Raw genomic sequence first — 25,552 nt, 5'->3', positions numbered from 1 at the left:
TTTTTTTTTCTTTCCCTGTCTCTTGACCACTGTCCCCCATGGAGGGAGGCGCTGTCTCCTGAGAGATCCTTCTGTGTAAGGTCATGTCTGAGCCACTTTACTCATAAACAGTCCACTTATCTGTGTCTTTCCTCACTTGCTTTGGCATATCCTTGCACCTGGAAGGCTGCACTTTGGAACAATAATAGCACAGGAGCCTTGACCCATCTGGTGTCTGTCGTTGGTCATTGATGGGAAAAAAAAAGTCAGTGCGAGTGGGAATTCATTAAAATATAAGCATTTTTATTTTTTGCCTCGAAACAGGACTTCCTGAATTTACTGCATTTCTGTGGTAGTTGCCCGGCTTTTAGAGTATGAGCAACTGACTCAAGATCCGCTTCTTCCTTTCTTAAATCATCCCCCCAACACACAACTACGTGATTTCCAGTTTTGATTTCATTAAAGCAGAGCAAATGGCAGAGTAGTTTGATTGCAGAAAACTAATTTTTTAAATTCTGAGTTTTTTTCCCTCCATAGTTTTTGTACCTGCAACTATTTGAAAAAATAGGTATATTTTATTTTAATTTCTGTATGGATTTTATCTATTCATGAAAGACAGAAAGAGAGAGAGGGAAGCAGACTGAGGGGAAAGCAGGCTCCCTGAGGAGCGAGGAGCCCGACATGGGGCTTGATCCTAGAACCCTGGGATCACGACCTGAGCCTAAGGCAGACGCTTAACCTGACTGGCCACCCAGGTGCCCAACATAGATGTATTTTAATTAGAATTTTAAGAGTTTTAAGAAGCAACTCACCTGTATTCATTTCTTCTGATGCATTCCACCTAATTTTCATGGAATCTCCTTGCCTGATCATATTTTTTTCTGCATATGTAACAGCTAATTAATCAGTAGTTATGGCAGAAATGCAACAGGCACAAATGGATAGGGCACACGCAGCTGATGCTGCATGCGCATGGCTATCCCCTAATAGAGGCATGAAGACCATGAGGAACCATAGAGAGGTTTTCTAGCTGAGAGCACCCCTATGTGGTGGGCACCTGTGTGTCTTACTGAGGGGAGCCTGTTGGTCCGTCCAGCACGATGGCTCACTGAAGGATGGGTAAGGAGAGTTTCTGCTAGAGCATCTTTTTAAAGTGAGCACTTACTGTGTGTGCCAGCACTGTGCTAAGCTGTATGTGGATTATCTCATTTAATTCTCAAGACAATTCTATAAGTTATCCCCTCCCCTCAAAAGTTGAGAAAACTGAGAATCAGGTAGGCATCCTGCCTGGTTCAAAGTCACACGGCAGGTGAGCGCTGGGCCAAGAATTCTAACACAGCAAGACTAATAAAATTCTGACATCCATGCTCTCAACCACCTCATTACCCTGAGAGGTCGTTTTGCTATGAGAGCTGGTGATTTGTCCCAGGGTGGTCCTGTGGAGGGTGCCTGGGGGGAGAAGGGTTAGTGGCCCCCCACGAGTGACCCTGCTCTAACCCTCTTCCTTCCAGATTGCTGACTTGACTACTGAGCTCGCAGATGAACACTTCAAAGGGGATGTGGCCTGCCAGGTGTTGGAGAGTGAGAGGGCAGAGCGGCAACGTGCCTTCCGGGAGGTCCAGGAACTGAAGGTGGGTGTTCCCTGGGTGGGGGCGGTGTGTGTGTGACTGAGCAAGGTGGCTGGGAGTGCTTGGGCCTGCCCTCCTCCCCGTCTGCTCACACGTGGGGCAGTAAGCCTAAGCCAGATGTGCAGCTTACTGACTTCCATGTTCAAGGCCCTGGAGGGCATTTGGGTCTTCCTAAGGCTTGGCCTCGGCGGTGCCCTGGATGAACACTGCACAGGGGGTAGACAGTCCCTGGCTATGGAGGCGCCATGGGGGAGATGGCCAGGCCCAGGCTCTCCGGAGCTCTAGTTTGACACGTCGAGGCCTTTCTTCCAGAGCAAGTATGAGCAAGTCCAGAAGAATTTGGGGGAAGTACAGAAGCAGCTGGAAGAAGCCCAGCAGAAAATTCAGCTGAGTGACTTGGGAAGGAGCCACACAGGAGGGGGTGAGCAAACTGGGACCCTTGGGGTTAGCTGTGGGTGGAAATTGCTGTTTGTTCCATTCATTCGTTCATTCATTCATTCATTCATTCATACACACTGAGCACTTCCTATGCTCTAGACACTGCCTTAGGGGCTGACGCTTTGGCAGAGCCAGCAGACCTGGCCCCACCATCCTCCTGGAACTTCCTATCTAGTGCAGACCTGAAACAAAGAACCCGACAATATCCCAAACAGTAAATTATCAAAATGAGACAGGTACAGTTTAGTAATAATGCAAAGAATGATAAAAAAAAATAATGGCTCTATGACAAGGCACCTTTTATAATTATATAAAATTTTTTAAAGATTTTATTTATTTATTCATGAGAGACACACAGAGAGGCAGAGACACAGGCAGAGGGAGAAGCAGGCTCCATGCAGGGAGCCGGATGTGGGACTCGATCCTGAGTCTCCAGGATCAGACCCTGGGCCGAAGGTGGCGCTAAACCGCTGAGCCACCCGGGCTGCCCTAATTATGTGAATTTTTTTTAAAAAAATTATTTATTTATTACTGAGAGACACAGAAAGAGAGGCAGAGACATAGGCAGAGGGAGAAGCAGGCTCCCTACAAGGAGCCTGATGTGGGACTCAATCCCAGGACCCCAGGACCACACCCTGAGCCAAAGGCAGACACTCACCAACTGAGCCACTCAGGTACCCTTATATGAATATTTTTAATATAAATTTTGAGCAAGGCATTTCAGTAGTTAAAAGTAGAATTGATGAAATTGCCTCTCTGGATCTGAATCTAGACTCCATCTCTCATGAGGTGGGTGACTTTGGGCAAAGAAATGTGTACCTCGGTTTGCTCATCTTTCAAATGGATGTAGTCATAGGTGATTAGTGGAAAAGTGGTTAGCCATGGGCATGGCTGCTTTATTGTTATTATTAATACTGTTAATAATGGGTCACTATCTGTGTTTGTAAACTATGGAGCAAGAACTATTACTATCCCTATTTCAAAGTGGTGTCAGGTGCTCAGCTGTCATTGGAGAGAAGGTGAGGCCCCTGAACTGCCCAACAATAGGTGTACTCAGCAGAGCCAGGGCTTTCGGGTGGTGCTCGGCTTCCATGGTTGCCTGGAGACTCACATCTCATGGCTCAGTGGGCATGGTGACATCTCTGTCAATTCCTCTCTCCAGTCTAAATGAGTCAGGTGAGAAGGATGCCTAGCATGTCTGTCAGCTTTTATAAAACATTGACATCATTCTTTCGGTGCCCCCAGAGGATTTATGCCCTAGAAACGTCAGGGACACTCAGAGGAACAGAGGTCAGGAGGCGGTGAAGAGGCAAAGTGCATTTGCTTTTCACTCTGCTCTTGCTTCCTCTCATCCTGGCTCCCTTCAGGGCAGGCATTTACCAGGGGAGCTGGGGGATTCTCTGATACGTGACACCCAACAAGTAGGGTGCAATCAGGGAATAGGAAATGGGTTTGCTTGGACCTGGGAGGTGGGACAGCACAGTTTCCTCAGAAGAGCATCAGCCCCAGTTCCATCCTGACTGTGATTTATTTCCCAGTTTGTTTTCTATGGGAAGATCTGGGAACTGAAAGGGAGGGGGGGATGTGCTTAGCTCATGAGCCCATTAGTCACAATGCTATATAGGCTCTCAGCCCTGGATGCTCATTCCAGGAAGCCAAATCCACAAATATTTTGTTTTTCATTATGAAAGCAATACATACTCATTATAGAAAATTTCTAAAATATAGGAAAGTTGAAAGGAGCCATAAAACACTTTAATCAGGGATCCCTGGGTGGCGCAGCGGTTTGGCGCCTGCCTTTGACCCAGGGCGCGATCCTGGAGACCCGGGATCGAATCCCACGTCGGGCTCCCGGTGCATGGAGCCTGTTTCTCCCTCTGCCTGTGTCTCTGCCTCTCTCTCTCTCTCTGTGACTATCATAAATAAATAAAAATAAAAAAAATAAAAAAAATAAAAAAACACTTTAATCACACCAGAGCAATGCCACCCTAACCTCCTCAATGGATCAAGCTGGAGTATCAATTATTAAGAACATAGCTGTTTTTCCACCATGCATGGTTAAGTATTTGGAGAGGACCTTTCATGGTGTGCAGCCAGCACTGAGCAGGCCACCAGGAGGAGGGGGTTTCGGAAGAATTTTAGTTGGGCCCTGCTCTCGAGAAATTTACAGTAGACATGGGGAGGTCAGATAACTACAGGAAAAAAAATGGCTAACGAAGGGCTGAATTATATGTACTGATTAAGAATGCCTCCCGCCCCCTGGAATAGGCACTGGTGGTGGAAATCAGCCTCGAAGAATGGAGAATGGCTTCCTCATCTGCTCATGTTGACCACTCACTCATACCACTTGCTCTGTGGCACATCATAGAACAGAGCACACGTATAGCTGCACACATGTTTTTTGTTTTCTCTTCCTTTTGCAGGTGCATTTAAGGTTTTTTTTTTTTCCTGGAAAGGAGATAGAATTCTTTTTCTTCCATGATGTTATTACCTTGGTGGAAACTCATCCGTCCATCAATCCATATATACATATGCCTGCCCTAAAAACCATCCATTCGGTCCTTCCATCCATCCATCCATCCATCCATCCAACCATCCACCTATCCAGTGGAAGTTATGAAGCATATATGATATGCTAGGCATTGTAGTAAGTCCTGCAGATACAATCATGAGCAAAAACATTTGCTGCTTTTATGAATTTGAATTCTCTTCTGGATTCCTGTAAGCTTCCTTTATGAGAGCTCTGATCATGCTAGGTTGTAACTGTCTTTTTGTATATTTGTCTCCCCTACTAGATTCTGCTGGAAGATAGAGTGGTTTCTTATTTGTTTCGATATCCCTTGTGCCTGGTATGAAGTAATGTGCTCAGTGGGCATTCCAGTGTATGGTAGTTGAACAATGTATGATGGGTGGATGGAGAGATGGCTGTATGGATGGATGGAGAGACAGATGGATAGAGATATGTATGTATGGATGTATGTATGTATGGATGGATGGATGGAAAGATGAATGAAGTGGGTGGTCTCTATCTTCAGCTATCCATATGTGGAATGTTTCCCACAGCTCCATTACCTTAAGGGACATTACTCTATTACTTAGATTATCTGAAGACGTCATAACCTGGTCTGGCCTATTCTATACAGTCAAATAGTTTTCAGCACACCAGCAAGTGATTTTTTTTTTAATATTTGTACTGAAACAAGGGATTGTTCTGTTATCTCATAGAGATATCTTGGAATCAATGTCTCTGTTGCTACACATTCAGTAGACCCTTTAATTATTGTTCATTGATTTATTTGTTAATTTAACCAGCAGTTAAAGCTTACATACTGTCACCCATTGTGGTTGGCCAGTAAGATGATTCCAGTTGGTGAGCTTGTATCAACACATATGGAGGAAACTTCTGTGTGTAGGGGATGCTTCTAGAGTGTGTTGAGGATTTACAAATGGTAAAAACAGCTCTCTTGACCTCAAGGGTTATGGATTTCCTTGGAAAAAGAAAAGTATGTGTATGGTTATAGAGAAATTGAGCAGTATAAAGCAACCAAGCTTAAAATAGTGAGCAGTCAATAACTTTAGACAACTAGAGGTGGACAGGACAGGCTGCCTGGAAGAAGTATTTTTTTTTTTTTAACTTGGACTTAAAGCAGAATTTCTTACCCTGAAGTCCAAGGTCAGGCCTCAGGCACTCTCTATTGTGAAACTGTGTGCAAAGAGCTGAGAAAGTGTGAGAGAACCATCCTCATTCACCTAGCCTACCCTTCTGCTGCCCCCTCCCTCCCCTCCAACTTTGTTAAATAGCAGACGAATGGCAAATGCGCTTTGACTGTGCTCAGATGGAGAATGAGTTCCTCAGGAAGCGTCTACAGCAGTTCGAGGAGAGGTTGGACTCAGAGCTGACATCCAGGAAAGAGGTGGAGCAGAAGGTAAGAGGTTGTAGCTAGCCTGGGTCCCCAGAGCGTCAGATTGGGCAGGTTCTTAGCAGCACTGTCCAAGGTATCGGCCGAACCTAGGGAGGCAGAAAGAGGGCACCCTTACTTAGTGTTTTTCCACCTTCACTGTTGTTAAAAATGCTCATCACTATGGGAGATGAAAACATTTTGTCTGCATGTGTTCTACCCGGGGAAAGAATACTCTGGAATAAAGAACCTTGGGTATTGGGTCTCAGATCTTTCTGCTTTATAAAATGATTGCACTATGCTCTTAGAATCCTCAATCCATCTATCTCCTTTGCCTTGAATCTGCCACCTCCATCTCTCACCTAGACCACAGCAACAGCCTCCTGCTTGGTCTCCTTGCCTCCAGCCTCTCCCCTCACCCACTTGCTATATTGCTGCCAAGAGATTTTGCAAGTTATGCTGACTCTCATGGTGGACCATTTCCTTGAGTATTTGGTCAATTTTGATTGTGAGCTCATCTTCAACATGCCCCTCATACTCCTGTCACGGGAACCCCAGGTAGTCTGCATGGTGGAATGTTCCTGTTTCTTCTTCTGACTCTTAGGGTGAATCTTGTGTGTACTTAGTTATTTTTGTGTCAGTTGCTCTTACTTTTCAAATTTAAAAAACATGGTATTGACGTTCCCGGCAGCCCTGTCTTTATAGGGTTGCAGTGTGTTTCTCTAGAAGGAGCACTTTTGCACTGTCTTCTGCACCAGCCCCTGAAATGATGCAAAATTCTCTCCATTGCAGAGTCTTGCAACTTGCAACAGGTGCAAAGTGCCAGTTTCAAGCTCTAAACCTGGAGGCACAGGCCTGGAGTTTTGATTTCTTATGGGAATGTGTCCTCCCCCACCCAGAGCCAGAGTGGCGCCAGGCTTTGTGACCTCCTTCCAGGCCGGTGGGTGGAGCTTCTCCTGTCCCCTCACCCCAAGGTGCAGCTCTTTGAGGGTCCTGACTTGATGCAAGGAACTTCATTCCAACCCCCACTTTCCATGGTCCCAAGGCTTTGTTCCTTGTCTCCAACAGGTCATTCAAACACAGCCGTTTTCCTTAGTGATATTTCTGGATCTTTCAGCTTCTCCTCTTCCCTCCCACCCTGGCTGCCAGAGTGTCAGCCTCTATCGTGATTGCCTTTGTTTTGTGTCCTTTGCATTTTGGATATCCCTAAATTTCCCTTCCTTTCCTGAAAGTGCAGCTGGACATTACACAAATAAGATATTCATATCTAGGGTTTTTTAGATGAAGGTAGGATAGCTTGACCTCTTCGCCTGTTTTGTGTCATCTCCAACTCCCCCTAGTCTATATTCTAGCCAGCTTGCACTCCAACTGTCTAGTATCTGCCAATTGCCAATTTCCATGGTGTAAATATTTCCACCAGGGCCGATCTCAACCTACTACTGTGATATCCTTGGGTGTGGAGTTGGGAAGAGGATCAGCTCTCAGCACTGGCTCTAGCACACTGAATTCAACCATACTCACTTGTTTAAAGCTCACTGCAAAGAGAGGAAAGTACTTTCCCATACATCACCTGCTTAGGCTACACATGCACAGCCTCCCTCATTGTCAACTCCCCCCAACCAGAGTGGCCACCTAGATACAATGGATGAACCTGTGTTAACAACACATCATCATCATGCAAAGTCCAGAATTTGCAGTAGGGTTCACTCTTGCTGTTGTATATTCTGTGAGTTTAGACGAATGTATGATGATGTGAATCCTCCACTGTAGTTTTATGGAGTAATTTTGCTACCCTAAAAATCTTCTCTGCTTCAACAGTTCATCCCTCCATGCTTTCGCCTTTTCCAGAATGTCGTATAGTTGGAATCATACAGTATGTCGTCTTTTCAGATTGGCTTCTTTCAATTGGTCATATGCATTAAAGTTACCTCCACATCTTTTCATGGCCTGATAGCTCATTTCTTTTGAGTGCTGAATAGTAATCCATGGCCTGGATGGACAACAGTATATCCATTTACCTACTAAAGTACACCTTAGTTGCTTCCATGTTTGGGCAATTGTGAGTAAAGCTGAAATAAACATCCATGTGCAGGTTTTTATGAGGACGTAAACTTTCAACTAGTCTGGGTCAATGCCAAGGAGAACAATTGCTGGGTCATATGGTAAGAGTGTGTTCAGTTTAGGAAGATACTGCCAAACTGTCTCCCAAAGTGGCTGTCCCATTTTGCATTTTCGCCAGCAGTGAGCGAGAGAGCTCCTGTTGCTTTGTATCTTTAGTAGCATTTGTTCTCATGTGCATTCCAGATTTTGGCCATTCTCATAGGTGGGTGCTGGTGTCTTATTGTTTTAATTCTCAATTCCCTGATGCCATAAGATGTGGAGTGCATTTTCATATGCTTATTCATTTTTTTCTTTAGCAAACTGTCTTTTAAAGTCTTTGACCCATTTTTTAATTGAATTGTTTTCTTGTTGGGTTTTCAGTATTCTTTGTATATTTTAGATAATAGTCCTCCATCCGATATGTTTTTTGGGAAAGTTTTCTCCCAGTCCATGGCTTGTCTATTCATTTTTCTTTTTTTAAGGTATTTATTTGAGAAAGAGCAAGAGAAAGCACAAGCAGAGAGTTGGGGAGGAGAGGAAGAAGCAGGCTCCTTTCTCACTGAGCAGGGAGCCCAATGTGGGGCTTGATCCCAGGACCCTGGGATCATGATCTGAGCTGAAGGCAGATGGATGCTTAACCAACTGAGCCACCCAGGCACCCCTGTCTTTTCATTTTCTTGATAATGTCTTTTATGGGGCAGAAAAAATTAAATTTTAATGAAGTCCGACTTACAAACTCTTTTTTTCATGGGTCATGCCTTTAGTATATTTCTAAAAAGTCATTGCCAAACCCAAGGTCATGTAGGTTTTCTCCTACATTATCTTCTAGGAGCTTTATAGTTTTGCATTTTACATTTAGGTCTGTGATCCATTTTGAGTTAATTTTTGTGAAGGTGTAAGCTCTGTGTCAAGATTTTTTTTTTTTTTTTGCACATGGATGACCAGTTGTCCCAGCATCATTTGTGGAAAAGACTATTTTGCTCATTGTATCACCTTTACCCCTTTGTGGAAAGATCAAATGTCTATATTTCTGAGCTCTCTATCCTATTCCCTTGCAGTACCTTAATCTTCCTCACATCTGGGCCTTTGTACATACTGTTTCCTTTTCTTAGAATACTCTCTCCCCCCGACCTGAATACTTCCAACTATCCTTAAGATCTGAGCTTACATATCTTTCCCTCCAGGATGTCTCCCCTGTTACAGACTGGTTGGGTGCTCCTGAATTGTGTCCCCAAGTATAAACCTCATGGTGATGCATTATAATTATCTGCACTTCCTGGTCTCTCCACCACCGCCATTCGTGGTGAGCACATTGAGAACTGAGGTCATATATGCCTGTCCTACCATTGTATATACCTCCTCACTGTGAGAGAAAAGCACTGTGTGACCACGTGCAGAGGAGGGACAGGGTGAGCTCACGTGAGGTTTTATAAACAATGGAAGTAAGCTCAGGATCCTCCCACGGTTTCAGTGGTCACTTCCAACACAGACACTGTACTGTGATCCTCAAAAGCATCTTGAGCTGTAGATAAACCCAACTGCAAGGAAATAGCACAGTTCTTTAGTAACAAATTACAAAGGCGGGTTAGTTTCCCCAAGGAAGGGGGGCTATTCATGCTGCATTAAAAAGTAATAAGGCTGCAACCTTTTCTGAGCCGCAGAAATATAAGAAAACATCCCATTTGCCTTCAAATACTGAATTTAGAATTACAAGCTTCATTAACTCAGAGTTTTGCTTATTTAAAGAAATTCTTTAATGAGGCCATTTCTTCAAAGCAAGTGTGCTGACTTGTCCTCTCTCCCAGATTTAAACTAGGACATTTGGGAAGGTTTTTCCTTGAAGAAGAGGCAAGAGGCTTGGCTTTTTTGTTTACGGTTATGTGTATCCCTGTGCCATCAGGCCCATCGATGGCTCTGACCTTTAGAGCCTGTCTCATGGATTTCCTGGGCATGTCTTCGAGGTGTGCCATGGCTGGTCCCCACATGGCTCTGAGAGTCTGCCCACCACTGGGGGTATTAACTACACGGGACCCACAGGGCTGTCGTGACGAGGCAGGGCACGTAAAGAACCTCTGGGTGCCTTGGCAGGGTTATTATTGAGTCAAATAAGAAACAATGCCAAGAGATTGATGGACTCACCCTTGGCTCCCCCTAGCAGAAGTCCCTTCCTTGAGGTGACACAAGCAGAAAGCGGTCAAGTCAGGGTCTCTCTGGTTTCAGCACCTGTTCTCTGTCCACCACACTCACCTTAGGGCTAGCAGCTGCTTGAAATAAAAGGCAGAAAGCCCAATCAGAGCAGGATGATTCATTCTGTGACTCCCACAGTTTGGGGAGCTGCAGAGTGCTTACGAGGAGGCCAAGAGGATGGCCCACCAGCTGAAGAGGAAGTGCCACTATCTAACCTGTGACCTGGAGGACACCCGCCTCCAGCTGGAGAACCAGCAAAGCCGGAATCATGAGCTTGAGAAGAAGCAGAAGAAGTAAGTTGCATTTCCTACCAATTACCCAGGCTGCAGGATGGGCTGTGTTGGCACCAATGGGTGGTGGGGAGTAGTGGTTGTCTTCTGGGGCCTCTGGGTTCTCCTCCTCAGCCCCCCCAACTTCTGTCAGGCCCACTCATCCACAGGGCATAACCTGCTTGTTTGGTCCTGGATTTTCCTCTCCACCCCTCACACCTCATTCCCAGAAGGTTCCCCCTAAGTGTACAGCAAGAAGCGATTCTTACCTGTTATCCAATCAGTTGACCATGTGACCTTGGGGAACTTTCTTGGCCTCTCTGGGCCCCGGGGATCCTCATTTATCGAGGGAAGACTTGGTGATGGAGGGCGGGGACACCCTAGCACAGTGGTTGGGGAAGCAAGCGCTGATGTCAAACCACCCCAGCTCGAGACCTCACTGTGCCTTTTTCTAACTGTATGACCTTGGATGAGTTATTCAACTCCCTGTGCCTCAGTTTCTTAGCCTCAGGTGCGGGTTGAGAACACCACATAGCAGTGAGGATTTAATGATATTGTTGGTAGACCCAGTGGGCCACAGAAAGGGGAGGCCCTTTGCATTTGGGCCTAGGCTCTCAGATCATGTGAGCAGTTCTAGCACAGATGGACAGACGGATGGATGAACAAGAAGCCAGTCTTTTTAAAGATTTTATTTATTTATTCATGAGAGACACACAGAGAGAGGCAGAGACACAGAGGCAGATGCAGTCTTCCTGTGGGGAGCCCTTTTCAGGACTCAATCCCAGTACCCTGGGATCATGATCTGACCCAAAGGCAGACGCTCAGCCACTAAGCCATCCAGGAACCCCAAGAAGCCAGTCTTGAAGCTGCACTCTGGTTCCCATGCTCCTCAAGTGGTAGAGCCTAGACTGGGACCCAGAAACTTCCATATGCAAAACCTTATTTAGCATCTGTGCTGATTTATCCCTGGCCACCCTGGCTGGGTTGGAAGCTCTTCACCTTGTTTGCTGAGGTTAGTGGTGTGCAGGGGTCCCCTTTTGAGTCAGATGATGTCCAGCGGAGACTTAGAGGAGATAAAGAGATGAGATACAGCCTCTTTTAGACAGTCTGGGATAACAGTACAGAAAAATGTTACAATATGTGCAAGAGGTGGCAAGCTGAATTATATTTCCATGGGAGTGGTATAGATTTTGAACTGGGTCTGAGTAATTAAATATTGTATGTCTCACTTTGAGCTTTTCTGGGCTGGCTTCCTCATGTGAAAAAAAAAGATCCTTGGGGGTTGTTAGCATGCACTCCCCAAATGAGAGAGGTTTCTTTAATCTTTTGTTAATATTTGACTGTTTTATTTTCCACCTTCCTGGGGACTCCGGATGAACCTTGTCCTTGCAGTGGGGAAGATGGCTTGGTTATACCTTGGCCATTTCCTGTGTGAGCTTGTCAAATGATGCCACCTCTCTGGGCCAGAGAGAGACTGAGGTTCTGGAGGAGTTCTTGGACTTAATTGTTGAGAAAAGCCCCTAGAGAACCCCTCTGTAAACCCAGAGGTGGGGACTCCAGCCTCTTCTGGAGTTTCTGCCAGCTATGACAGTCTTGGCTGTCATCTGTGGATTCTGCTCCTATTCTTTTTTTTTTTTTTTGGATTTTATTTATTTATTTTAGAGAGAGAGAATGAGCTGGGGCAGGGGCAGAGGGAGAGGGAGAAGCAGACTCCCTCCTGAAAGCAAAGAGCCAAAAGTGGGGCTCAATCCCAGGACCCTTGAGATCCAGACCTGAGCCAAAGGCAGATGCTAAACCACCTGAGCCACCCAGGTGCCCCCCTCTCCTCCTGCTCTGAGGGGTTATATGGAGGATTTCCACTCTGATGGGAATAGAGGCTGTCCATTGAGTTTATGGCACCAGAAAGTTCCTTCCATCTCTCTGGTCGTTCCCTGACACCCCTTGGCAAAATCCTCCATTCCAGGCACTCAAGAACCTCCCTATTGGGCTCCCATGGGAAAGTCCCATTTCTTCATATTTAACGTTGTTTTCCCCTCCCCTAAGACTTACCTATCCTGTGATACTTCCCATCCCTCTACCATCTCCTGGCAGAAGTCAGTTCATGTTTTTAAGCTCATTGCAAATGGCAGCCATTATCTTTCTGGGTGGACCAGCATTTGAGCAGGGAAGCCTTGCTCTAATGATGGGAACTCAGGTAAAATGACTGTCTTGAGGGAAGGAAGGATCTGGAAATGAGGGTCACTTCCTCATATCTCTCTAAGTCTAATCAAAGTATAGATGTAGCCACCTCCTCAGTTTTCTGGGCCCTGGATGGACTGATGTCTCCATGCCTGTAGAGCTCCCTGGCTTCTAAGTTCACAATGGCCTGAAGTGGTTCATCTAGGCTTGGCTTCCTGTTGCCACGGTTATTGCATGGGTCACAGAGCTCAGTTCCGAGAACCGATGGAACTCCCAGCCTGCTTCGCTGGGATGAGGCCCATGCTGGGCTCACTGACTCCCACACTCACTGGAGGTTAGACTGCAGGCCTGCTTCGGGTGGGGTGAGGCGTGCGTGTCAATCCCTCTGGCCTCGGGCAGTTGGTTGGTCAGGACATCCTAGAAGTTGGAGTCTGTAGAAGCCATCCTTTGGCATCAGGGGCCTGCTAGGTCAGGGACTTCTTGGAAACCTGTCATTGTCTTACCCCTACTGTCTGCCCCCACCTGTTCCAATTAGATGGAGGGCTAGCTAAGATAGCAGGGGAGCTGGATGCCAGCCCACTTCCACCACTTTGGCATTTGGGACTGAATCACTCTGCCTCCCTGAGCTTCACTTCCTCTTCTGTAAAATGGACATCATTACCTGTTTCTTACTGAAGCGGTACAAGGACTACACGGATCCCAGTGCAGAGCCCCGGCAGGTTGGGACTCCAGAGCACTATCACCCTCACAATGTTTCCCTTTCCAGGAGGCCAGTGGCACCTCCTGAGTGATGTCACCAACAGCCAATCAGAAAGCTCCTGGCTCTTCCAACAGGCAGACTCCCTCATGTGATGCCTAATGGCTTTCTCTGGAGTCTGAGGCTTTGAAGGACTATCTACTGTTAAGATACATTGGATAGCCTTGTAACAAGGGAGACTTTCTTCTCACCAGTGCCCAAAGCCCATGCTTAGTTCGTCTGTTCTTCATTTTTTTCTTTTTTTTTTTTTTTATAAATTTTTTAATTTTTATTTATTTATGATAGTCACAGAGAGAGAGAGAGGCAGAGACACAGGCGGAGGGAGAAGCAGGCTCCATGCACCGGGAGCCTGATGTGGGATTCGATCCCGGGTCTCCAGGATCGCGCCCTGGGCCAAAGGCAGGCGCCAAACCGCTGCGCCACCCACGGATCCCTAGTTCGTCTGTTCTGACCACACCAAGTTCCCTGGAGCAGTGGGACTTTCCGTGTGGGCCAAGGGCAAGTTACCAAGGTCACATCTTACTGAGGCTTGGCACAGCCTCCTCTACTGGTCTCCTCATGTGTGATAGGGATATAAGAGGAAGACAACTTCATGGTATGATGTCTAAGCCCAGAAAGTGCTTCTCACACAGCAGGCACCCTCATGGAGGGGCAGTTGGGCCCCAAACGAGGCATTTCCTAATTCCCGGAACAGCCCCCAAAATGACTGTATAGTCTCTGTGGTTTTCCCTGGGGAAACAAATGAAGACAAGACCAAATGTACTAATGTCCATCCTCTTATCAAAAGTTACTCTGCTCTAATATGGCTTATGAGCGCGGGAGCCAGCTGATATCATGTAGGAGATGAAACATAGAATATGCCTTGTTTGTGCAGATATATACTTTCATTCCTTCACTGATCAGCCAACATTAGACACCCAAACTGGGCTTTGGATTTAAGGAGCATTAGCTTATATGGGCAAACCAGATAGATGAAATTTTTCTATCATTCTATATGTTTCTTAATTCCTTTCCTGTGTCTGTATATAGTTTTATTCTACTCTTGTTTTCACCTATGTATTTTATCATGTTTTATGTAAGACTCCATTATTTTTGTGGGAACTCTATATAAACCCTAAAAAATTGCTCTCTGGTGTTCCAGATTCCTACCGTCCATCCACAACCTCACCTACAAGCACCAAGTGAAACCTCCCGTCTCTCTCTGCCCCTCTCTCCTGGTTCCCGGAAAGCTAAATGCCTGTGTCCAGTCTTGTCTGCCCCTGCCCCAGGGGCCCCACCCCAGTGCCGTGACATGTGCTCTGCTTGAACAGGTTTGATATGCAGCTGGCCCAGGCCCTAGGGGAGTCTGTGTTTGAGAAGGGCCTTCGAGAGAAAGTGACCCAGGAGAACACCAGCGTCCGGTGGGAACTAGGCCAGCTTCAGCAGCAGTTGAAGGTAAGGGAGGGTTCATGGAGCCCTCTTGGCTCTTAGCTGCTGGCTTCCCGGAACCCTCTCTTGGCATCTGAGGTAAATAGTGACAGGGAGAAAACTCTGGGTGGAGGGTGGGGAGCGGGTGTGCAGGTCTGTCAGCCAGCTGGAGTCCTGGGTCCCAGGGTGCCTTTATACAACAAACAGTAGTTGGAAGATTGATAATCAGATCTTCCTAGCTCTTTCAAGGTGCCCACCTGGGAGGTAGGAGAGGCTGGGCAAAGAATGAGTTAGCTGTCACCCCATCTAGGGACAACGCTCTGTCCCATGCAGGCTCTGGTGCAGAGACATTTTATTAAAATACTATGTGGGCACTTGACTCAGTTGCTCCTTACCCTTCTGTGGCTCCCTGCTTATCCACCCCCTGCCACCCCCACCCCCCACTCCCACTGCAAGAAAGCTCTCAGCCAGGCATTCAGCAGTTTTTCTTGGTATAGCCCAAAGTTCTTTGACCTTGGAGCTGACTTTCTAACCTGGGTGAGTCATTTCTGGACACCTTGCCTCACTGCCCCCATGTCTCAATCCTCGCCTTGGCAGATAGATACACAGCTTACAAATGGGCATGTTTTTAGGTCTAACTGTGGGGGCAGCCCTCCACTCCTGCTTGTGTGAGCTGTCCCGGGGCCCAGGCCTTGGTGCCCCAAAGGGTGTCCTGCCCGGCTTCCAGCCTGAGGCAGAGATGGCATATTGTGCCCCGGTGGGTGGGGGTGTGTGGTCATGAGACTCCAGATTCCCACCCCCTTGATCTCTGTAGCAAAAGGAACAGGAAACTTCGCAGCTGAAGCAGGAAGTGGAGATGCTGCAGGCCCATAAGCAGGAGCTGTTGGGATTGTCCTCTCTGGGAGAAAACTGCGTCGCTGGCTTGAAGGACAGGCTCTGGAAACTGGAATCCAGTGCCCTCGAGCAACAGAAAATCCAGAACCAGCAAGAAAACACCATCAAGCAGCTGGAGCAGGTAGGAAAGCTCTGTCCCAGGTCAATGTCCTGTCGCATACTGGCTGCAGTGCAGAAGCGGGTTTTTGAAATTCAATACCAGCACTTCACCTCACCTCACTCAACTGTTCCTCATTCTGTTGTGGCTCCCTATTACCCTTGGAAACCCTCTCAACCTCCAGATCTGGCATTCAGATCCTTCATGATCTAGCCCACTCCTCCCATCCCACAAGGGTCAGACCCCACTTCCTGGATATGGAAACTAAGGCTTGGAGACACCGAGAGGGTGCCAGGAATGGGATGTGGAGCCTGTGCCATCTGAGTCCGTAGCACCTAAAATATCTGCTACGAGAACAGCGCTGTGCACAACCTCCAGAAAGATTGGAGCACTGGTCTTTAGAGAACACAAAATAAAGAGAATAAGGCAGGAATATTGAATACCCTAATACCAGCACCCTTTGATGAAGTTTTGGAATATAGGTGAGGTCTGGTGGGGTGAAGTCTGGAGTCGACAACCAAGAAAGAATTCTTGAGATGTCTTTGGTGCAAAATGGTGTTTTTATTAAAGCACGGGGACAGGACCCGTGGGCAGGAAGAGCTGCTGCCTGAGGCCTGTGAGGGGTAGCTGATTATATACCTGGGAGTTGGGAGGGGTTTGAGGATAGCGTACTCTCTAAGGAATTTTGGAAACAAGGTTTCCAGGACCTTGAGGGGGCTAGCTGTTGCTGGGAAAAGGTCACTTATTACCGTCTAATAAAACCTGAGCCATGAGACCCTTCAAATATATATCGGTGGGCCATGTGCTTGGGGGATGATTGCCAACATGTATCTTGGGGGATAGAGATAAAGGAAATTTCTAAAGGATTTTTTTATGTTAAAGTAGACTTAAAGGATCCTGGGGGTCAGGCTAAGACTGCCTTTTGCCCTTAGCAAAGTATTAACGTTGAGGCAGTTGAGTCCTTAGAGGAATGTCAGTCTCCCTGTTTTAAGGACTTGTCAATATGTTGCCCCAGGTTTGTGCTTTGTCCTCAGCTAGTCCTCTGTTCCCTCATCACCTTTAACGAAGTATTATCTGATGAATATGTTCTTTGTCGGTTCGTTTGCTGATATGCCCGCCTCATTCCACAAAGATTCAAAGCGGTTTATAGAGCCTTGAATGCATCATAAAATAGAAAAATTATAAATAAAACAACACGAGCCAGAAAAACACACACTAAAATAGACACCAAGGAGGTTTGGAGATTGTGAATTAATAAGCCAATACACAAAACAAACGAACTCATACACTTAATGATTTCAGCTCTAAAATTCCTGGTGGCCAGAGAGAGAAAGGAAATGTGAGTTGCATGCTCTGTGTTATCCCAAGGTAAAAACAAACCAGCTTTTCAAGGGGAAGCGGAGCTTGTTTTTGAGGCTTAACTGGAAAGAAATTGCTCATGTGGCATTTCACAAGTGGCAATGACTTCGAAGTGATTATAAGGTGGAGATCGCTTTCTAGATAATCTGATGAGGTAGCATAAATATGTAAAGTAGATGAACTCTGAGCAGCTCTGGTTAAGTGGGGGGGGGTTAAGGGGGAAGCAGGAGTGGGAAGGTTCGGGTGCCTGCCCTGGCTTCTCCCTTACACTCACTCACTGGCACGGAACCTACCAAGTACTGAGACCTGGGTGTGGTGGGCATGGAGGGACAGAGTCTGGGGCAGTTCAAAAAACAGAGTTCCTTTAACTCACTCAGCCAATGAGAATTGATCAAGCACCTCCTTGCTCGTGCAAGGTGTGGATGTTAAGGATGTCAGGGTAAACAAGACAAGGGACGCCTGGTTGGCTCAGTCAGTTGAGCATCCGACTCTCAATTTTGGCTCAGGTTCCTGGGATGAGCCCTGTGTCAAGCTCCATGCCTGCTTGGGATTGTCTCTTTCTCCTTCTCCCTCTGCCCTGCCCTCCCTGCCCCCCCCCCCCCCCCCTTGCTCTCTCTCTCTCTTTCTCTCTAAAAACAAAACAAAACAAAACAATGTTGTGCCCCTCTGCCTTCTGGAAGTTTATAGTCATGCTGAGTATCATGAGAAAGCTTAATTTGCATATCTGGTCTTGGGAGCAGGGTTGGGGGAACAATCAGGGAAGATTTCCTGGAGGAAGTGACATGTACTGAAGGATGAGTCTGAGTTGGCACCAAGAGAGTTCCAGGCAAGAGGAACAACCCATGCAAATGCCCAGGGGCAAGAAAGTCCTGTGGCATTCAAAGCGCTGAAATATGGTCACATGGGACCCTGAAGGCATCCCTATGACCATAGGCAAACCCACTATCTTCTCTAGACTTCAGTCTCCTCATCTGTACAATGAAACTGGAGCCTTGTCAATCCCCTGGCTTCCCCCAGCTCCAGCTAGGAATCCAGGGAGGCTCATGAAGGAGGTGGAATATCTGTGTAGATCTTTAAGAGACATGGAGGATGCAGCAGCTGGCATAACAACCCAGAGTCAAGAATAAAGTGAGCACTCTGGAAAATTCTGTTAGTTCTTTAAGATACCATCAGGGGATCCCGTGGTGCTCGGGAGCAGAAATGTATTCCTGTGACCTCAGGGACCCGAAAATTAATGCATCCTTCCTAATTTTCCATCCTTAGCGTGCACAAAAGGTGAGGCTGACGCAACACTTGAATCACTTTAGCTTTGCCCAAAACCTCACGCTGCACTGTGCCCTTGTAGACATCCGGGAGATATTTATTGATCACAATATAGCACTTTTTCCAGGGAATTTTATGTTAACTCATATAAGCTTGACATAAATGGTATTGCAGATGTCAGGGGTGTCCAAGGGGCTAGAAAAAAAATGAAAAAGAAATATTATATTTACTTGCTTAAGCTCCTCGTTTTGGATTATCTTCCCATAACCTCTGTCATTTTAAAGGAGCCGAGGAAGGAGGCTGACATTTAAAGTGAGCCTACTTTATGCCAGGAACTGTAATAGGGGCTCTGTGGTACACTCTCCTTTCTCCCCTCCACCACAGTTCTGCATAGTAGAGAATATTGTCAACATTTTAAAAGACCAAGATTGGTTTTTTTTGCAATTTAATTTTCATGGTAGGGACAGCAATTGTAACCTTCTGAGGGCTTGGTGAGAGGTGCTGCTTGGTGTGGTAAATGATCAGAAATTTTCTACATTGCAACCCATCTACTGTATTGGGTTCCAAATGCCACTTCAAGACCAGCAGCATTAGAGCCCAGATAAATGGAAGCTTAGAAGTATAGATGCTCGGAGCCTGGCACCTGGAGATTCTTCTGATTTGGCAGGTCTAGGGTGAAGCCCTGGAATGTAAGTTTTTTCAAAAATGCGTTATTTAATGCTAACATGCTACAGAATTGAGAAGCAAGAGCTTAGGTCAGTCCCTCAATTACAAAGATCAAGAAAAGAAAATCTTGAACTGGAACAGGAACCTACGACATCTGCTTTCGATTCTAGAACCTTCTATACATCATCACATAGTTTAAAAATGTCATGGATCATGGCTCTTTGTCAGCTCTGAGCAAGTTTTGGAGACTCTCATTTAAAAAACTCATCTCCTCCATGGGGACACAGTTCTTAATTTTGTTTTCCTAGGAAGGGAGGGGGGCAGTCCTTTCTGTCTGTTTTCAAACGAGAAAGGCCTGTTCGTTTGCCAGGCAAAGTGCTAGGTGTTTTACATGGACAATCTCACTGAATTCTCCTAAAGCGTCCTAATGTGGTGGTTTCCCACAAAGCAACCAGTGGCCAAGTGGATTGTCCATGGTGACATTTTGGGACAAGTGGTCTCCCTCTGTAGGCCTTCCTATCTTCATAAAGAAACTTCCATTCTGCCATCCATCCACCCACCTATCCGCCCATCCAAAAACCCCTCACCGATGCTGGCTCCAGGGCTGACACATTTATTTGCTTTGTGTTAAAAGTGTTGAGAAGGATCCTGAAGGATTCTTCCTTCTAAAGTCAGTGGGAAAGAGCATGATTGATTTATTCATGAGAGACACAGAGAGAGAAGCAGAGACACAGGCAGAGGGAGAAGTAGGCTCCAGGCAAGGAGCCCAATGTGGGACTCGATCCCAGGTCTCCAGGATCACGCCCTGGACTGAAGGCAGGTGTTAAACCACTGAGCCACCCAGGGATCCCCAAGAGCATGATTGATAACTGATGTTTGTAATGACTGCAGGAAGGAAGAGGTAGCATGGGAGCCATTTATCGATCTCCTTTCTGCCCCTCCTGGGTGCCTGCGGGGATTACTTGACTCTCACCCTGCACTCCAGAAATGAAAAATGCAGATAGAACGAGCAGGATGACATGGTTGGTGTGGGTTGCCCTCATGCACTGCTCTTCTTGCTGCCCTGCAGCTCCGCCAGCGGTTCGAGCTGGAGATCGAGCGGATGAAGCAAATGCACCAGAAGGACCGTGAGGATCAGGAGGAGGAGTTGGAAGATGTCCGTCAGTCCTGTCAGAAGCGGGTATGTGCCCTTGGGCCCTGGCAGATCCAGTCTTGATGCCATCTTCCTTAGAGTGGGGTGGAAAGGGATGGATTCTAGGGCCTGGGGTCAGACTGTTCCTGCATCCACCTAAGCTAAGACCTTAGTTGTCATGGGTGCTGGAGCAAAAGTACCTGTCTTAAATATGGTCCTGGAACTTCCAGAAGCCTCTGGAACTGTCGAGCATAATCACCCTCAAGATATCCACCCATAAGCCCATCATGCCATGTGACTTTATAGCTTGGGGAAAGGGCTTACATGTTTCAAGAAGGGGACTAGTCTCTTCTGGCTATTTCCTTTTGCAAATATTTTCTTATACTTCATCTAAGCTCCTGCAGACATTTCAAACAGTGGACAAGAAAGTAATAAATCCTTGAAATCTTACCACCTAGAAACATCATTAATACTATTTTAAAAGTCACTTCATAGCTCTCTGTCATTGTATACACACGCATACATATTTATTGCAATATCGTTTTCCCTAAATGGGGTCATGCTTTCTCAAAGCCCACTATTTTCACACAGCGATTCGTCCTGGACTTCTTTCCATGTCAGTAAATGCAGCTCTAACTTACATATTTAAGAGCTTTAAAAGCAGTCCACCTGAGGCACCCGCTGTAATCTGTTCAACAAGTCTCCTGTGGTTGGGCATTTAGGGTTTTCGGATTTTCTGCTCCTCTAACCATTGCTGAGATAAACATCCTTACAGATGCATTGACTGATGTGAATAGAAGATGAATCTTTTAAGTGGAATGGCTGGAAAGCTTGGGATTATGGCTCAGTGAACAGGTTTTCTCACTGTGGGAACCCCTCCAGGTCCTTCATAGCCTTGTGTGCATTTGGGTCTCCAAAAAAGGGCCAGGTAGCATTTCCCAAAGCTTATTCCCATTATTGGCTCCTTCAGTGGTCTGTCCACAGAGACCTCTAGAACTGTAGGGCTTGTGGGCCTGGGTGTTGGATCATTGTCCTTCCATCTTAACAACTGTGCCATCTTGGGAAAGTGACTTTAAGCCTTAACTACTGTTCAACTCCAGGGTATTCTTTGACATCTTGCTCTGTATCCAGTGCTGGTCACCCAGAGTCAGTTTATAAGTCATACAAGAAAGCCAATGTTGCTGCTTTACTTGGAGTCATGGGGGCTTGGGTCAGGTCCCAAAGTCATCAACTACCAAGTGTGGGGCGTTGGAAAAACCACATAACCTTGCTAGTATTTAGCCTTACTGTTGTCATCTGTAAAATAGGATAATATGGCTACATGCAGGGTCACAGTGAAGACTCAAGGAGATCTCAGATGGGGAAATATTGCACAGTTTTGTAATATAATCGTTGTTTGTTGGACACGTACAAACAATCCTTGTTTGTTGGAAACTTACAAGCACTAGTGGATTTCCATGCAGCCGGCCCTTCAGAGGAGCCAGGGAACCAGCCGGGTGGTTCATTTGCTCCCAGGTGTGATTCATCCATCCAAGAGAATGAGGGTGTGGGGACTTGGCGCCTTTCAGAGCCCACAGCCGAGCATCCTCTTGGGCAGGACTGAGGGGCGCCTTGGTGATTGTCAGAACCTTGGCAGGAAATGGGAGTCTAGCTGAGCACATCCTCGGGCAGATCTGACTGCCTTGGTACCCTGCCCTCACTGCAGGGGGGTGTTTGAGAGCCGAACCCATTCTTCACCCCCAGTGGTTGATGCTACTGCATCTGTCCTGCTCTTCAAATATTCCTTTTGGGGTCCCATTCAAGCTCAGTCCCTCTGGGGCTTCACATGGATCATTCTAAGGAAGCAAGTGCATTCCTTCCCAAATTCCCCAGGGTTGGAAAGAAAGAGTCAATGATTTTGGACTCATCCTGATCTGAGTGTCCCTGAGTTAAGTCTCAGAACCTCCCCGAGACTCCTATGAAATAAGAGCAGGGATAGAAAATGTTCTGCCTTCCTGTGCTATTGTGAAGGTGAGATAAAAGAATGAGAAGTGCCTTGTAAACTGTAAAGTACCGGGAGTTAGCATGGAGGGGCCAGTTTCTGCTTCTTTTCCATTCTTACATATTTGGGAGAAATGAACGGGATTCTTTGAATACCCAGTGGGCGCCATGCACCAGGCTTGGGTCTTGATGTCCACCAGCATCTTTGCTCTTCTGAAAAACTCTGTAAAGTTTGTTGTCCTGGTTCACAGATGAGGAAACCAGAGTTCAAGGGGTGAAGTGAGTTGCCCAAAGTTACCCAGCCGGGAAGTAGCCAAGCTAGGACTTGAACTTAGGTGTGTCTCACTCCAAAGCCCAGTCTCTTAACAAAAACAGGAGACTTAAATTCTTTTTCTTTTGCAAATGTTTGGGAAGCATTGACAGAAGTCAGCATTGGGCAATGCTCTACCCTTTAGCTTCCCATAAGGGAATTTGCCAAAGGCTCTGATAATTCTTGCATTCAACAACCTCTTAACTCAGTCGTTCCCACACTCATTCCAGCGTGGACCTTCCTCAGTCCTCCACCCATCACCCCCCAGAAAACTTTGGCTTGCTTGATACAGAATTTTTATTCTTTTGTGTATTTTTCAAAATGGATCTTAGCGTTGCCAGTCTTCACACTAAAAGCACATATGAGCAGAGGGCCTTGTGTCTCTCACTCTTGAAAGAAAGTTTTGAAATGGACTTGCTTTCTCCATAAGTGACCATCAATCAGTACTTTCTTTTTGCCCTCCGTGGGTCAGGAGATGGAAGCTCCCAGTCCCCGCCCACGTGCCCTCCCGTGAAGGTTGCGCAATTTCTGGTGCATTGTAGAAGTGCCTCAAAGCATCATGAGTGCCCTGAGCCGGGGCTCCGATGAGGTGGAGATGTGACCCAGGCCCTCCTGAGGCTTTTCTGTGGACAGATTTATAAAGGGGGAGCATGAGGTCAGAGAAAGGTGTTTTTCTCCTGATGACAGATGCTCCCCTGGACCTCACATCTAGTGCCCGCTCTGCTCTGTCTGTCTCTTGCCGTGGCAGGAAATCAATTGCTTTAGCCACCGGGGTGGGAATGCTGATGGCTGTCCAGGGTGACAGAACTGGGGCCAGAGGGTGGAACAGTAACTGCTCTTAGCAGCAACTGATTTAGGAGTGTGTGCCTTAGAACTTCTCTTGGACTCAGTTTGCCCACCAGGGCAATAGGGTCATTGATCCAGCTTGGAAAGAGAGGGTGAAGGGTGGGCAAGATAGCATATAGGAGAGAGGCTGGCGGGGAAGAGGGTGTGCAGAGCGGCTGTCGCGGGGTATTCACGTTAGTGGAGAACACCTGCCTCTGCTGGGTGAGTAGAGAAATCAGAGCCAGATGTAAATGAAATGAGTTGCTCAGATCCAAATGTCTTAGTCTGTTTGGACTGCTATAATGAATCATCATAGATTGGGGGCTTAAATGACAAACATTTACTTCTCACAGTTCTGGAGGTTGTTTGTGAAGTCCAGGATCAGGGTGCCAGCAGATTGGGCATCTGGTGAGGGACCTTCTTCCTGGCTTGCAGACAAACTGGCCTCTTGAGGTCTCTGCTGTCTCTTCTTATAAGGGCACTGACCCCAGCGTGGAGGCTCCACCCTCCTGGCCTTATCTGAACCCCATTATCTCCCAAAGGCTACATCTTCAAATAATACTGCCTGGGGGATTTAGAAGGTTGACATAGGAATTTTGGAGAGACCTGAACATGTAGTCCACAACACTGAGTAATTGCAAATGCAAACTCAAAAAAAAAAAAAAAAAAAAAAGGATCCACAGTCTATTTGAGAAAGAAGGTGGATGCATTTTAACATGTTGAGTAAATGTGGCCCAGAGCCTTAAAAGTCAAAGTGCCAAGATTTTGCCAATATTCAAGCAAGGTCATGGCATAGGAAGGAAACAGCTGGTAGGGAATGGGTAGGGAACTGGGGGCAAGGGCTTCATGGTGAGTGGCAGGGGGCTTGCCATCACAGACCAGCTCTCCTCATAATTGTGGGGCTCCCAAGCTTTTAGGCTCCTGAGTTCTCCGTCAGAGACGCCTTCCCTCCTAATCGCTAGGGCGGCCTTCGTGGGACGGGGCTAAGGGACTGCGAGCTTCCCAGTCGCCCCCTCCTCCAGACAGTCTCCCTGCCTTGTGGGCTTTGTCCGGATGGAGCTCATTTATCCTACTTTTGCATCTGCCCTTTCTGCCCGCAGCTCCGCCAGCTGGAAATGCAGCTGGAACAAGAATACGAGGAGAAGCAGATGGTCCTCCATGAGAAGCGGGATTTGGAAGGCTTGATTGGAACCCTCTGTGATCAGGTAAGAGGAAATCATCAGCAGGCCTTCCGGAGAACACATTCCCTGCCTCCAGGCCCTGTTAAGAGAAATGAATTCAAGGTGGGGGGTGGGGAGGGCAGCTCAATAAGTCTTCAGGAAAACTCAGAGGCTGGTCATTTCAGCTAGCCTCCACTTGCTCTTCCTAAATGCCCTCTTGCCCATCAATTCTGGCCCTGTCCACATGCACTGGGTCTTCAAAGGACACCTTTTGGGGGGGTCCACACACAGCAGGGTTCTTGGAAGGGCCATGAGAAAAAACAGAGGAGGCCTGGCCAGCAGGGACAGACGAGGTCGCCTTGCCTTCAGCAGCTGTCAGGGCGGGAGGATAGGCAGCCTAGCCCTTGGCTTAAGGGGATGAATGTGAATGGCCGCTGTGTTTGCAGCTGGCCTTGTGAGAATAAGACTTTTGTTAGAGGCAACCAGGCTCAGAGTCAAGCACATGTAGCTTGAAACCCTAGCTAGGCGAGGTGGGGTGGGGGACACCTGGGTGGTTCAGTGGTTGAGTGTCTGCCTTCGGCTCAGGGCCTAATCCCAAACCCTGGGATTAAAAAAGAAAGAAAAAGAAAAGGAAAAAGAAGCCCTAGCTGGGGAGCAGCCCCGGTGGTGCAGCGGTTTGGTGCCGCCTGCAGCCTGGGGTGTGATCCTGGAGACCCGGGATCAAGTCCCACATCGGGCTCCCTGCATGGAGCCTGCTTCTCCCTCTGCCTGTGTCTCTGCCTCTGTCTCTCTGTGTCTATGAGTAAATAAATAAAATCTTTAAAAAAAAAGAAGAAGAAGGAAGAAGCCCTACCTGGGGCCGCTTCTGTGTCTTCATGGCTTTATGGTTTTGGGTGAACTAATGAACCACTCTGAGCTTCTGGTGGGCAGAGCCTTGTTGTGGGGGTGGGGTGCCATGGTGGTATACCAAGGTTCTCGACTGGCCCTGTGGACATTTCAAACCATGCCATCCTTGGCTGTAGGG

General features: G+C 47.0%; 1 protein-coding gene across 2 annotated transcripts in view; it reads left to right on the top strand.

Moving 5' to 3' along the window:
- The window catches only part of MYO18B (myosin XVIIIB), a 256,479-nt gene that overhangs the window by 127,600 nt on the left and 103,327 nt on the right, over positions 1 to 25,552 (top strand). The window contains exons 26-33 of one of the 2 annotated variants that reach the window (XM_041729151.1): positions 1,491 to 1,610; positions 1,920 to 2,028; positions 5,850 to 5,971; positions 10,370 to 10,524; positions 14,746 to 14,869; positions 15,657 to 15,857; positions 20,191 to 20,301; positions 24,469 to 24,573. In XM_041729151.1, coding sequence (XP_041585085.1) covers positions 1,491 to 1,610; positions 1,920 to 2,028; positions 5,850 to 5,971; positions 10,370 to 10,524; positions 14,746 to 14,869; positions 15,657 to 15,857; positions 20,191 to 20,301; positions 24,469 to 24,573 — 1,047 coding nt within the window. Of the gene's footprint in view, positions 1 to 1,490; positions 1,611 to 1,919; positions 2,029 to 5,846; positions 5,972 to 10,369; positions 10,525 to 14,745; positions 14,870 to 15,656; positions 15,858 to 20,190; positions 20,302 to 24,468; positions 24,574 to 25,552 lie in introns of both variants that reach the window. The other variant, XM_041729150.1, reaches the window with a different exon arrangement.

This window comes from Vulpes lagopus, chromosome 14 (assembly GCF_018345385.1).
Source record: "Vulpes lagopus strain Blue_001 chromosome 14, ASM1834538v1, whole genome shotgun sequence".
Lineage (NCBI taxonomy): Eukaryota > Metazoa > Chordata > Mammalia > Carnivora > Canidae > Vulpes > Vulpes lagopus.
This window is presented reverse-complemented; position numbering and strand designations above follow the sequence as displayed.